At 35.3% G+C, this 15528-nt stretch overlaps 1 protein-coding gene and 1 long non-coding RNA gene across 5 annotated transcripts in view; one reads left to right on the top strand and one right to left on the bottom strand.

Annotated features, from left to right (window-relative positions):
* The window catches only part of LOC100867094 (uncharacterized), a 405878-nt gene that overhangs the window by 8244 nt on the left and 382106 nt on the right, over positions 1 to 15528 (top strand). For both annotated transcript variants that reach the window (XM_012487799.3, XM_086903945.1), the window contains exon 2: positions 11555 to 11605. In XM_012487799.3, the coding sequence (XP_012343253.2) occupies positions 11555 to 11605 (51 nt within the window). The remainder of the gene's footprint in view (positions 1 to 11554; positions 11606 to 15528) is intronic.
* Positions 1 to 15528, bottom strand: part of LOC100864671 (uncharacterized) — a 339885-nt gene that overhangs the window by 222503 nt on the left and 101854 nt on the right. The window lies entirely within an intron of this gene.

Below are 15528 nucleotides of genomic sequence, written 5' to 3'. Positions count from 1 at the left end.
AAAGAAATATACGCGAGAGAGAACGTTCGCGTGCAACTTACAATCAATTTTTGTACAGTATAATTACAGTATAAATGTACAGAGAGAAAGAAAAGTTTCATCTATCGATACAATCCTTAAAAAAAGTTTAGAGAAAGTTAATATTTCATATATATATATATAAAAAAAAAAAAGGAAGAATTTTGAAAAACATATTACGAGGAAAGTTCATCGTGTCCATGGTTTCAAAGGATTTTCCAGAAAGTGCTTTCCGTTCTTGTAAGTTGGGAACGATTCGTGGACAAACACTTCGGGGCAACAGTGAAGGCGTAACAAAAACTTTCCAGCAGTTTTCTGAATGGCAAAATGAAAACTGTCGCCAGAGAGGCCGAAAACAATCCGTTCTACGGTCCACAAAAGTCCGAGATAACAATGGAGGCGAGAGAGGAGAACCCTCTAGCCAGGGTTGGACGTCTTTGAGCTTGGCAGGGGCCGTATGTTTGCATGTCCCACTAAAAAATCGTGCCACGCGAAACGACCAAGCCACCGGTTAATCAGATTTGCCGTACTGTCGCCGGTTTCTATAACTGGCGGATAAAACAGCGGCCAGAATTTGCGGCTGATCCACGCCGAAGCAGAGGGAGAGAGAGAGGGGGGGGAGGGAGGGAGGGAGAGAGAGGAAAAAACCGAGAATAATCGTGAAAACGAGAAATGTGGTACACGAGTTTAAAACGCGAAACCACCGTATTGCAATCACGTGAAACGACATCGTGCTGTGGAAAATCTTCCTCCGTGTCTCGTTGAACTAATATTAACAATTACGCGGTTAAGCATACGTCCATTCTGTTTTACTTAATTCGTTTTTCAGCGGAGGTATTAATTAAAATAGTAAAAAAATTTTTATCGTCGGTGAAATTACGTGAGATTAAATAACGATTGCTTTATTTCTAATTGTTCAGAAGAATTATATTTGTGTATATTTCAAAATTGAAATTTTGTTATTAACTCTTTGTTATTATTATTGTTCGATCCGTGGAAATTTGTGACTATGTGATTACGTAAGATGAAGAAATTCTCTTAATCTTACGAGATATCGAGCGTTTTAAGATATTATATACAATAACTCGATAAAACTTCCATTATCACGAGAGACATCGTCTTTCTCTTAAGAAGATCGATAACGAAATAAAAACGGTCAGTCGTGAAATAATTTTAAAGTTTCGTCTTTTTTTAAGGAGCTTTAACACTTTAACAATTCCGATCGAAAGTGAAATTAATTTCGATATTTCTTTTTTTTCTTTTTTTTAAGATTTTACAATCTTTCGATTAATCTTATAGAAATTGCAACAGATAAAATTATTGTTTATGATATTATAATAACGAGAGAATTTTATTATTCACGAAAATGTAATAACCTCATCGATGGAAGAAATTGAATAATATTAGATACGAGAAGCGAAGAAAGTAGAATTATCTTCCTATATATAGAATAAATAGAACAAAAGACACGAAAGAATATTAAAGAATGCAATGAATCGAACGAAATCATACCGATGCCTGTTATATTTTCGTATTTCTTCGAGCAGACGAAAAATGCTCGAAGGCAGATTCACGGTAAGAAATTCCACCCTAGATATCTTTAATAAAAATCCGAGCACGTACACGATGAACGAATAATCGATAAACTGCATGATTCAATTCGCCTCTAAGATACAATTTCTTAGTTGGAATCTGATAGGAGGAATACTTTGAACGTTAAATTATTCGCAGTTTAATTGCTTTAGTTTCTGTGCAATATATTTGCTGAAAATTTATCCAATCGGTTAGACAGTTTCGCTTAAACACATCCGATCGATAACTAATATCGTTCTCATTTCTGACCATAATTGCTTCCCTTGATTTATTTTTTTCCCCTCTAATTGTGAACACGATTAATAAGATATCTAAGTTATCGTATCGATTTGATCGCATCACAGGAATATTAGAAAATACACTACAAGAAAGCAGATGTATTAGAAATAGATACCCTTTGGAGGATGATGAGTGAAAATACATAAAACGATCGTAAAACTTATTTAGACCTATGGCATATTATTATGTGAAATAATAGAAATAGAGCCATATCGAATCTTCATTGTCAGAAATTTTGAAAAATCACTTCTGTGATATGTTGTAGTTTCATTTATCGATGATAAATATACTAATTGAAAAGAAAATTATTAACACGCGACATCAGATCAACATGGAGCGTTTATAGAAAAGTTTTCTCGAGCGATCACCATGTTCTTCTTCGGGTGAGCCGCCATTTTGACACGGGAGACTCGGCTCCGATTCAAATGGATGAACGAAACGACACGGAAAAAACATTACACCGCCGGTCTCGTTACCATTAATTCACCGTGATCGACTTTCGAGCACCGTTCTGATCGGTAGCAATATATTAATTGGGTTTTCATTCTCGTCCTGCCAGTGCGCGAAATATCCGAAATATCGATGCCTGGCCGCAGCTCTTTCCGCTTTTCCGATTATCGACCGACCGCGGTCACCGTTTTTGAAACGGCACGTTTCGCCCTCCCTGTTCCATTCCGCTTCCAGTTGTTGTGCACGCTCGTTGTTTATTTTCGAAAATCTCGTGTGCCGTTCCATCCAAGTCGCATAAAAGTGACACAAACGCCCGCTAAACGCAGCGATACAATGCATTACGGGCCGCGGTTCCCTGTTTTTCCTGTTCGCCACGTTCTATCGAATGCCAACAAACGAATGCGCATGTTGGTTTTCCCATTCTTGCGAAACATTGATATGATTTTATCGGCCCGCGATCCCTTGTTTGATCCGGTGTTAACTCCGGCTTGCCCAGATTTTTTTTACGGGGATTCCAGAGGAATTTGAAATGTTCTCGACAGAGAGTGATTCTGAAGTTGTAGAAGGCTTTTGCTTCGTGATCGTAACCCGTTTTCTTCTATAATTTGAAATGTGAAATTTGTTTCTTATTTTTATTTATCACGCGTTTATTACTTGTTATGAGAGAATTGATGAAATTGAATTATATTTTCTGTTTAGTCAGATTTATTTTCATCGTTTCGTGTTTTTAAAGATGAAAAAGGTGCAGATTTACTTCGGCCGTGTGTGTATTAAATATCGATTCGTGAAACGTGAATGATTTTTTCATGCGTGCAATATGAAATAGAAAAAAAGGAAATAGAAAAGAAAAACGCACTGTACCGTCTCTTATCCTTTTCTATTTTCCATTTTTGCATACGGTGAAATATGTAAAAAAGAGTATGCCGCTGGCAGTAAATCGATATTACTTTTTTGAATTGTATAAAAAAAAAAAATGTAAAGTTCGAATTTGTTGGAGATATTATGTTATGAGTGATAGTTAATAAAAAATATTTTGGCTATATTAAAATATTTTTTATTAAATAAATTTAATAATAAAATTTATTTTCGCTAACGTAAGTTTCTAGAAACTTATAATATCTCCAACAAATATTTAGTTTTAATATTAAATTAATTTAATCGTTATTAAATGTTTCTTATTAAATAAAATTAACTGTCAATAAAGACATTGATCGAGAAGTAGGAATGTAATCCTCTTAAAACGAAATAAGACTACGAAATGAAGATTAAAATTTCATCGAGTTATTAAGCGAGATTAATTTAAATGAATAATCAACAATAATAAGCAACTGTTAATCCGTGTTGCTATATAATATAATATAATTTGTAATTTTCTAATAAATTATACGCGACTCTCCAATCACTTCTGCATTAAATGTTGCTTATCAACAATTGATATTTCAAAAGAAGTTATTATAATGATCCAAAATAATGTCGATTAAAAATTATAGAAGTATTGCAGATAATAAATGTAAAAAAGAATATTCGTGATATATTTGTTAATTGTAACATTATTAATATATAATGAGTATATAAAATAAATGGGTATTACATTTCCATCTCTCATTAACGAATGATATAAGTTTATTAGATGAAACGAAGTTGAATCGTATTAAGTAATCTCGTCTTGAATGACTCAGGGCTAGTAATTTTCTCATTATACCTCATCTCCTTCATATTTCTATAATTATCATTCGTGATATGAAATGAATCTTCAATAGGACAAGGATGGGATTATTAACGAGTTTTTTTAACAAATTGTATAATTATTAACGTAACGAGAGAATGTTTTATTATCGTTTCAAAACAAAATCACAACAGGATAAGATTGATACGTGACATAAAAATTGACATAAATGAATTTGAAACGAAGAAAGAAGAAGAAGAAAAAATTATTTGCACCTAAGTTTGACAAATGTTACTTTTATTGAGAAATATAAGAAAAAAATCAGGTTTATTGATTTTCAAAAAAAAAGAAAAACAATATATTACGAAATTAATTAAATAACAATTGTTTCCCGACCTATATTCTAACCAATATTTCTCAGTCAGTTTTTACTCAAATTTTAATGGGAATCCGCGTGTAATTCTCCATTCACAATTAGAGCACCTCGACAGGGTAATTAATATTCGTTGAATTTCAATAGTATCGATTACAGAGGGAAATAAAATGGTTCCATTTCGTTGAAATGAATTCAGTTGATGCGAATAAAGCCTACCATCTTTTCCTGTTGATAAATGTATTAATCATTTCTAAAAAAAAAAAAAAAAATGTTCACTTACATAAATAATATAAATGATCGTCCATTATTTTACTTGTATATCGTGTAATTAATGTTAATAAATAATAGGAAAAAAACGTATTTAAACATTACATTTTAGATGCGAGATTTAAATTGAATAAAAATTCGTGAAGATTTTTAGTATAAAGAGGAATGAAATGAAATCAAAATAGAATAATAAGGAAAAAGAACAATGAGAATATATCATTTAATTTCCTGATTCCTTTGCTCGTTTCAAATTATTTTACATTATTTCTTGATCCCTTTGTCTTGTACAAAATATCTTGACGTTACAAAAATTCATTCGCGAAGATGTACAGTCTGTAATGTACTGTAACGAAGTTTTCTTCTTTACAGTGATTATTCGATTACTTTGTACTACTACAATCGTTAAAATACCTTTCCCATAAGGATGTACAAATTAAAAAATATTTCCTACCTTGTTTTTCACGTCGATCAAATGCACGTTAAAGAAATAATCGCATATTTTACTTGGAGGAAAAAAAGAAAAAGAGAGAGAGAGGGAGAGATTTAAAGAAATAGATCCACAATTAATTAAGAAAAACTGCATATGCAAAAACTACCATGCAATTTTCTTTTTCGCGAGAAAAACTTTTTATTATCTTTTCATAATTATTTCCCCTCTCTTTCATCTTCTTAATAACATCTTGATAAAGTTGAACGACCAAACGCGAGATCCTGTATCAGAACAAAGTGGAAACTTTCGCACCGTTAATGAGGCGCGGGGAGAGAGAGAGAGAGAGAAAAAACTTGAAAACGCGTGACCGCAATTTTCTCCGCGTCACTGTCAATAGCAAGCGGCAATAATAACGAGATCGAATGGTTTTTCATCTATTTCATTGAGAAATTGAATATCACTTTGACTCGCGATCGCACAAAGCGGTCTGGGAGGGTGATTGTATAATTATCCGAATGGAGCATCGCGCAGAAGGTGGGTGAGCGAGCTTCCACCCCGAAGTGGGATTCTCATTTCCTTTGTACGCGGATCCACCGATGGATTTTTCACTTTCTCGCCGCCATCCACGCCCGTGCCACGTTTCATTTCGATAAATTGATTTGTTTTCAATTCTAGCTGAGCCCAGAGGTAGCTGAAACTCCGTCTAGAGTTGCCAACGAGTAATGGCTAATCCCTCTTAACGAAACACTTTTGCAAACGCTTGAAACTGATCCTTCTATGTATATTCTTTCTAATTTCTAATCGAGATTAAGGAATGATTGTTTAATTTACTTCATTTTAATATAGATATAGAAGAGTGTAGAATTTGGACGAGTGATTTTGTAAAATAAGTAATTTCATATTTCATTATATACAATATGTTCGTTAGGAAGTGTAAGAAAAGATGGAGTCTTTTTAAAATTTGCTCGAGGCTTATTCTTATGCATAAGTATCTATTTAAGGTAACTGTTACGCGTGATTCTACATCACAAATGTGTTAAACCGTATTCGTTAATGCCGCATAAAGAAAAATGTTTGAAGAAGAAATTGCGTATACTCTCATTTTTATATACACTTGAGAATATCTCAGAAAAAGGGAAAAAAGAGATTTCGTTGAAAGAAACGTTACAATTTTCCATGATCATAATGTATTTCCATTGCAAAAATATTGTTCGACAAGTCTACAAATCGTCAAATAAACGACAAAATCGACAATTGCAAGCCACTGTTGCCAGCGAAATATTTTTTAAATTCTCCAAGTAAAGTTTCCATTTCTACCTTCGCCCGGGTTAATTATTTGTTCTAGCGCGGCTACATTCGTGAACGCGACCCGGATTCGACGATTAAAACGGTGTGAAAGAGGCGCGACAAGAAAAATGGCAACGGGCAGAGAACGGGGCGAGAAGGAGCGACAAAAAGGGATTAAGAATCGGGCAACTAGGAGGAACTGGACCGGCGAACAATTATCGAAACTGGGTCGAGCCTGGAATATTATCGAGTTGGCCGAGCACGTTGCTACAACTGGATGGAAAACTCGTAGCAATTACGAATACGGACAACGAAGCCGGTCTCCGGTGCCAAATTCTGGCGATCGCCTCCAACAAGAAATGGAATTCTGCCCCGTCCTGTAAACGATATAGAGAGCGAATTGATTGTGTGTGTATGTGTGGACATCGTTGGCCAGAAATTTTGGAATCAAATCCGGATTAGATCCTCTTTATACCCTTCCCCCTTTGTTACAATTCAAAAGTGAAATTGAATGCACGCGTTGCCACGTATTTTCTGCGATCTTCACGGTACGCGTTAAAGAATCGAGAAATGATGAGCGAATTTTAAACAATAATCTTCTTTATATTTACCCTATCTTGTATCTCAATCTGAGAGAGATTTTTACATCGATGATTGTCTTCTGTGACATTCCAAATTAACTAAAATCCTCGTGCGAGGAGAAAAATAATGAGAAAATAAGAGCGTGCCATGGAAATAGAGTCCCTAGAGATATTTCACCCGATCCTTATATCTCGACGGCGTGGAATAAAGATTACGCGTTTTCGTTCCGTGGAAAGTTCGTAGTCAAGGTTAAAGCTTGGTGAAATTCCAGGAATTTCGGCGGGATTACTCGTGGCCGCCGTGTTATTTAACGGCGAGTCGAACGGATGAACTTTCGACAGATTGGTTGTCGAAGGGATGGCATCGAGCGAAAATTGAAATCGATTTCTCTCGGTGCTCCGTGGCGCAATTTTCAATAGGGATAAACATCCGTGAGTCCGGATTAACGAGAATGATTTAACGGCACCTTCGAAGCCCTCGATTTCGTTTACAAATGAAGTTGCCGCGACCGAGGATGGTAATGCGGACAAATTGCGATCCATCCCTTACAGATATTAATGCCTCGAGTGTGCCGTTTTAATACGAGAGGAGGGGAAGGTACAAGCTAGCTCGATTTCTCAAACTTTTCTGACTTAATGCGCCTCCCTTCTCTTCCAAGAATTGGGGTAAACTCGTGCGTGTTTGGTTGATTAAGACACGTGCAAGAGTATGAATAATTTCGAATGGTGTTATTTATTTCAGGATTTTTTTCAAATTTACTCGAGCAATTTTTTTAATCGTTCACTGACAATGTAAATATGCTTGGAGTTTAGAAAATCGATTTCAGTAAAATTCGATCAAAGATGTGCGTAAATTATTATTTGATCTTGAAATAATTCAAATTTTTAGAGTGATCAATTAAGGATAATATTGTCTTAATCTATTAAATGACCCCAATTATCGCAAATTACTATTTGATCTCTAAATAATTGGTATCTCGATCAAATACAAACGCAGAATTTCTCTTGGACCGTGTTTCCCGTGGTTTTCGAGTGTCGCAATAACCACGATTCGCGTCCGCAAACACAGTCCAATTCATTTTATCACGCTCAACATTCGAAACGAGCATGAAACATTGTTTCGATCGCGGCTTAACGAACTGGTTTCGCGAGTGGCATAACGTGAAAAAAAAAAAAAAAAAAAAAAAAGAAAGAAAAATCTTGTTTAGGTGGCATTGTGACGAGAAACACAATTATTAATCTCGGGGATTAATCTATTTTATAGGGATTTGAAAATATGATCGAAACTGAAATTTCGAAACAAAATGCATTTTATTCGTGGACGTTCGACATGCATGAATGAAGCATAATGTGGAAATGAAAAATGGAACGAGAAGGGAATTTTAACAAAGCGATACGAAATTGTCACGGGTTTGCGTCAAATAAAACAATAAAACGTTTCTCTTGGAAATTTCGTAAAATGATTTTGTCGAATAATCTACCATACAATTTGAACGGGACAAGATTATTTTAAAAAAATAATGTATTTAGCGAGAAATATAATTTTATATTACATTCGATGTACCGCTATATCAAAAGTCGAGCAAGATGGTGGATATTGATTTTCGGTTAATGCAAAGAACGATCGCAAATGCGAGCAGAGAAATGCAACGAAATTCAAGAAAAAATTATACGCACTGATGATAACATTTGTGTTAAATGAGGATACAAAAGAAATTTCTTTTTCACATTTAAGAAAAGTTCATGATCGTACGGTTCAAATAAAATAGGAAATCTTTATGACACGTTGCATCAAAATTCAAATAATATAATTCGTTCAGGATATTTTTTAAGCCGAATGAAATTTGAAACTTGAAAATTTCTATTGAACGAAATTGTAATTAACCACTACACAATGGAACAATCTTTGCGAAGATCGAGTTAAGTGAAATTAATTTGGAATCATTGTTCAGCATCAACTGTTCTAGCGGAAAGCATGCATGTTGCACTCATAATAGTTTTGAGATATCGCGAAATCTATGTAAAGCAATTCGGTAAATGGATAACCGGAAATATGTGGGACGATGCTCGGAAGATAACAGTTGCTGCGGTCGAGTTTGCGACATTTCAGCCAATGGGGATGTGTCGAGAAGGACTAGTGTTATTCGCGCTATGCCGAACCATTGGAGTAATTGGACTAATTACCCCACGCAATTATCCGGAATTAATCGAGATAAACTGCTTAATTAGCACCACGTTCGTTGTTGCTTGATACAGTATTCGTTGTTGATTCGAACTACCTCGAAATATATTGTAGACTATTTGAGAATCTTCATCTTGATGCTGTTCTTCGAATCGATATTTCGTAAGATTAAAATAAAATGTTTCAAACTATTTTAACAAAACTTAATTACGGTGGTTCTAGATACAATATTCGCACAAAATCAAGGCAGAAAATCAATTTTATTTCATAAATAAATTTTCACCGATGAACGCGCTATAGGAAAGACATTTTCATCTGCAACACGTCTCGAGATACGTTCAGGAAATATCCTAATTTACAAGGTCTCTAAGTTACAGATAAACTGAATATTATTACAGAAATTTGATACAATCAATTTTATTGCTTCGTGTATTCGAATTTCTTTCTTTGAATATTTCATATATTCTTGCAATAAAATCAAATTTTCTACAACACTTCATTCGCACTCGTTTCTGCAATGATATCGATTACAATCATAAACTTGCAATACCTTTTTCTCTTCGATTTAACATCTACACGACGCAACATCGAACGCCGTTTAGTTAAATTATTCCGCAAAAATGATTGTCCAACCACACCGAGTCGAACGAACAGGACGAATCGAATTAAAATCGTAAGTTCCGGCCGCGCTTAGTTTGCTTCGTCATCAGACAAGTTCACACGACGAGTTTTCCGTAGTTGTTGGTTAACGCTTCCGCTCCGTTTTCGATTGGCCAATTAAGATTTACGCGTTCCCAGCAATGACACGGGCCCGACACCACGATACTGTGCACGGTTCGACAGCTCCCCTGAATTTATCGTTTTATCGTTTGTTCCTATGCCAGCCAGATATCCGCGCCAGAACGACGTGCCACGTTCCTCGATCCGATTTATTCGCTGCCCGGGAAAACAACATTCTGAACGCCATAAAGGAACGAGATAACGACGCGATCATCTATCGGCATATGCCCAATATTTTTTCTTTTTATTTTTTCTTTTAATGCGATGCGAAATTTGTACAATTGTGATTTTTTTATTAGGTTTTTGGAGACGATTTTTGAGATGTGTCATGATTTTTAGGGATGAATTGGGAGATGTGTGTAAAGTAACGAAGTTGGAATAATTTTTCAATTTTTTTTTTTTTTTTGATTGAAAATCAAAATCGATTAAGTTATGAAATTATATATGGTGTCAACAGCTTTCTCAATTTTACATCGAGTAGAACATCGAGTAGTTGGTTTATAATTTCGTTTAGAATTCACGTTTGTAGATATGTGTATTCGTTTTATTGTTAAACTCTCGCCAGAGAGAGGGAATATATATTCGTATTATTAATTATAAATTCGAGAAGGAAGTTTGCTAATAGCCTTGGTAATAATCTTCAAGAGGCAATTCTGTGTTTAATTTTAAATTACGCGATAATAATGGTGCAATAATATTAAAAAGCAACGCCATTAATTATTTCTTTCACCCATTTCAATTTATATTTAGATTCGAATTATATTTAATATTTGCTTGTAACCTGAAAAAAAAACACGAATGGCATATTGGAGTTTTGACATAAAAGGGGAAACTTTATGAATAATAGTAGACACCGGAAAGCATTTTCAGGAAAACTGAAAATATTTATATACGATATTTGCAGAACACGAGCCGTTTTAACCAAAAATATTTTTGTTCCTCCGTTTCACATCCCTCTAAAAAAGTTTCGAACTCCTTTGTTTTCTACTCCTGTCGCTCATAAAATGAATGCTTCGTTTACAATTTTCATTCGAACGTATTGAAAAATACATGATAAAAGCAAGTTGTCAAAAATCGTTGCTGCAAGATATTACAACGATTCCTTGATTTCCATTCCTACTTTATAATTGGATTTACTTTATATCGTAACTTTCCACAACAATCGTCCTTACGACAAAGTTACAAATATTTCAATCTCCACCGTTCGACATAGAAATTTTCTCCTTATTTTATCTTGTTAATTATCGTACACTTTTATTACGATTAACGAACAATGATGAATCGTCGCCAATACACTCGCAATATCACACGATTACATCTCTCGAACACTTTTTAAAATTGAAGAAAAGAAAAAACACATTATCCCTATTCCAATCTTTTTCTTTCGTCAACCTCTGTATACCCTCAACTACCATTCTCGATTACACTCAAGGCCAATTCCATTAATCTTGGGCAATTTCGCAAAGTAGTTTCGTTAATAAAAAATTACCCGGCCAACGTGACGCGGGCGGAATAATTAAGGCGGGAAGACAAGTCGCGTCGAATATTAATAGAACTCTCCTCTTCCCCTTCCACGTCGCAATTAACCCTGCAAAAAATTAATAATAAATCATTCGCACTGACCGTTGACAATTATCTGTTGCAGAGCAACAGAAGCCAGCCGGCCATCGGATTGAAGCAGACGCCCAAGGCTCGGGTAAGTTTTTCCACCCCCTTTCCGCGGGGGAAAATCCACCTTTTCTCCGCCACCCCTTTTTGCCACGCGAAAATTCAAATAAGGGAACGATCTCGCCTCGAAACTAGTTAGCAGCAGCTCGTTAGAGCCTCGATCGATGCGAACTCGACCGAGTTTCCCCCCGTACTTTTCACCGAATATCTCAACTTTTTCGAATATCTTCCTTCTCCAGCCTCCTCGAGGAAAGTTGAAATAGGCGAACGCAACTCCTTCTCCCTCTCCTTGTCTCTTTCTCTCTTTTCACGTAACGTGTGCTCGTGTATCTTCGCGAGGCGGCGAACCACGAAATCGGCAGGGAGGGAAGGGAGGGACACGTAGTATAATTTTACGACTTTAGTTTCGCCAATTCCTCGAAAGTATAGGGAGGAGGGGAGGGATGGAAACGACGTCGTCGAGACGTTTGTTTGTAATTTACGATCGTGGAATCGCGTGTCGTGCAATCGGGTTATGCGACGGGTTAGCTTGACGAAATCCTCTTCCATTTATGGGATGTGTATACATTTTAGAATCGAAGATTTTCGGGTTGGAGCCGTTTTAGCGTTAATTTTGTTTACGGATTATTCGATAAAGTTGTTATCGTAGAAATCGTAGTAATTGAAGCGATAAATAATAAGGGGATAATTTCCAGTTTGATTGTCATAACTGGTTTAAATTAATTGGCATTGTTTGCTGTCCTATATATTTACAATAACATCGATTACATTATTATTATTATCATTATCATTATTATTATTATTATTATTATTATAAAATTCGATGTAACAGAGATGATGGAAATTGATATTATTTACAGAGCGACTAATTAAATTTCGTCAAATAAAAAAAAAAGAAACGAAATAACACGCGAAAATTAAAGCTTTTCCAAACGAAAATCCGATTCATAATAATAAAAATAAGTTGATCGATTCGAAACGAAGGGTCCTCGCGAAGAAGACGATTCTTCTTTTTTTTTTTTTTTTTTTTTTTTTTTCCCCTTTAAAGATCGACGATGAGTTCGTTGAGAATCGTCACGATCGTTCGCGGGCGTAACATTACACGCCTCGTGTTGGAGACAAGCGGGAAGAGGAAGCGTACGGACGAACAAAGCCACTAAATGACATACTCTATCCGGGTGCACGTGACGCGTGCGCTCGGTTTTAATCCCCACTGGGCCTACTTATTCTGCCAGACAGACGGGGACAGTGTGGAACAAAGGGGGGCAAAGGTTGGATATCTCTGTCTCTAGGTGGAAAAATCAGCGGGAAAACAAACGGAACGGTGAGACGGAAACGATCGATGGTTTGTTCGTTACAATGGGTTCGCGCGAGATAAGTCGATTCTCGGGGATAAGTTATTAATTTCTCGATGATCGAGATCGACATCGAAGGGAAATCATTTTTATCAAAATTGTATAGAGATTCGTTTCCCGAATATTTAAATTTTTAAATTTTGGAATACCAGTTTTTCTTTTGTAATATTCGATCGATGTTATAATTTCGTGCTATATCCAGTAAAATCGAGTAAAATTCTTTTCTCGAGTTCCACTTTTTTGTATCGCCGCATATTCTATACACCGTTCTACACCGCATATTCCGTGCCTCGTGTCACACATTCTATCCGAGTAGAGAAAGTCTTTTTTACTTTTCACTTTTCATCTGCTTCCTCTTTTTTAATCTTCCGCTTTTCCGCGCAAAAGCTTTGACACATTCGCGCTCCAGCGAAACCGTGTATCGATTATTTTTTCGTAACGCGAACTTCGTCAATTATTATTAACTTCGATAATTCGTAGATATTTAATTTGTCGATAAACAAACTTTCTAAATGTTCAATTCGAATATCATAGGATTTCGTTGCAATATTTAACTATATACATGGCAAAATGATATAATAAAAGGAAAATGTATGACGATATGCTTAATTTAATTCAAAAATCGTATCAAAAATGTAACGTAATGATATTACACAATACCGAACAAAACCAAAAATTCCATTTACGGTCTCCATTGGCGAACAACAAAAGCCGTCCCTTAAATTGAATCAAATTACGTGAGCGAATCCCTCGATTTCAATCCGCCCGATCCATCATCCTTTAATTAACGTAATGATCGATGTGTCACTAAAATCTCGCTTTTCCCACCTTCGATCTCGATAAAATCGATCGATCGCTCCTCGAGATCATTCGTTCGGAATCATTTGTCACCGTTACGTGCCAAAGCCACGGTTCATTTTTCACTCGCGAAAAAAAAAAGAAAAAGAAAAAAGGAAAAAGTTTTTTCTCGACTTTTCAATAGCGTTGTTTCGATCCGTTCGAAATAATCTGCACGGCCGTGGCGCGAACGAAAACCAAAGGAACGGCAACGGAACGACGTGAAATCGCGCGGTCCAATTTCGCGAGATTGCTTGCCGGGGCGACCCTTTGGGAGCGCTATCCTCGTGGAAAAGAGCTTCTTCGAGGGTGCTCGTATTTTTTTCCAACTCCTCCCCTTTCGCGAAAAGGAAATGCGGCCTTCCTTCCTCGAAAAAGGGAACGCGCGGCCAATTCTACGATGGTCTACAATAGCCTGTCAGACGCAATCCGGACGGGTCTACACTCTTTTCCTGCAATGCATTACCTTTACTGCGCCATTCTTTCGCAACTGCTTTCCATTCCTCGTCTAGATTTAATTTCTGACGTTATGTATCGATATATAACGACGTGTATGCATGGATTTTGTTTCTCTATTAACTTATTATTATTTTTTGTTATCTATGCGTTTCGTGCCATTTTTATAATTTCTCGCAGTGAACATTTCTTTGTACCTTCTGTTTCGTTCGCATAAATTGAGTTAAGAAAATTCCTTTTAATTACGAAAATTTAAATTAATATTTAATAAATAAGTATCGAAAGAGGAGGGATTATGCTTTAAGGGAAAAATAAAATTTCTTCTTTGTGTACCGATGCAAGCTAGCTTATCGCATTACGAAGAATAAAAAATAGGGAAGGATGCGAGCAGGATTCGTTTCATTTTCACAAAGAATTAAAGAATTATCTCAAATTAAGATTTCTTGAAATATAAATTGGAAAAGAATAGTTTATCTTCCCCTTTGATGAACTTTGTTTGTTTGTTAAGGCTTCTCCTCTAATTGTATATATTTTAATGGCCACAAATGCTTGTGTCTGTAAAATTTCAGAATATTCATCAGCAAAACGCGCAATATGCATATTTCACAATACGTTTGAAACGTCGATTTTATACCTCGTTACATTTTACTGCCTCTGAAGCATAGATGTGGAAACGTCTCTGAATTATAACTACTGTGAACTCTACTAATTTAACTAGCCGATGAGGTGAGATTGTGCCCTGGAGGAAGCGCTAACCTTCATCAAAGCGCATATAACGCAAGGAGCAGGTATACAGTGTACTCATGACGTTATGACACAGACTTTTAATACTTGGGTCGATAAAACTCTTATCGAAATTTTCACGATTGAAATTTTCAATTAAATTTCGTTTATATAATCTTATGAAAATTGATTAAATGTTTGATCCATAGAAAAATTAAATACTTTAGTTTTTGAAAACATTTTTAACTAAAATTTATTCGTATTTAATGTACGTACATTTTTCTTTTTATATTCTATTAGCAAGAGAATATAAAACACAAAGAATAATTTAATAATGGAAATTTAAAAATAGAAATGATTTTTTTTTTTAATAAAATTCTAAACTAATATATATTTAGTTAAATTTCGTGTGTTTTTTAATATAAATATACATATCGATCCATTGAATGAAATTATAATATCCTGTTCATTGAAATTCCGTTTATTTTTTGAAAGAAATAAAATGATATATCCATCTCGAGAAACAATGTTCCAAGTTTTACAGCGCATAATCAAAGAATATTTTATACACTTTCTCGAA

This window comes from Apis florea, unplaced genomic scaffold (genome assembly GCF_048593485.1).
Source record: "Apis florea isolate Af1SG1 unplaced genomic scaffold, ASM4859348v1 contig_2293_pilon, whole genome shotgun sequence".
Lineage (NCBI taxonomy): Eukaryota > Metazoa > Arthropoda > Insecta > Hymenoptera > Apidae > Apis > Apis florea.
Note: the sequence above shows the minus strand (reverse complement) of the source record. Positions and strands in the feature narration are given on the sequence as shown.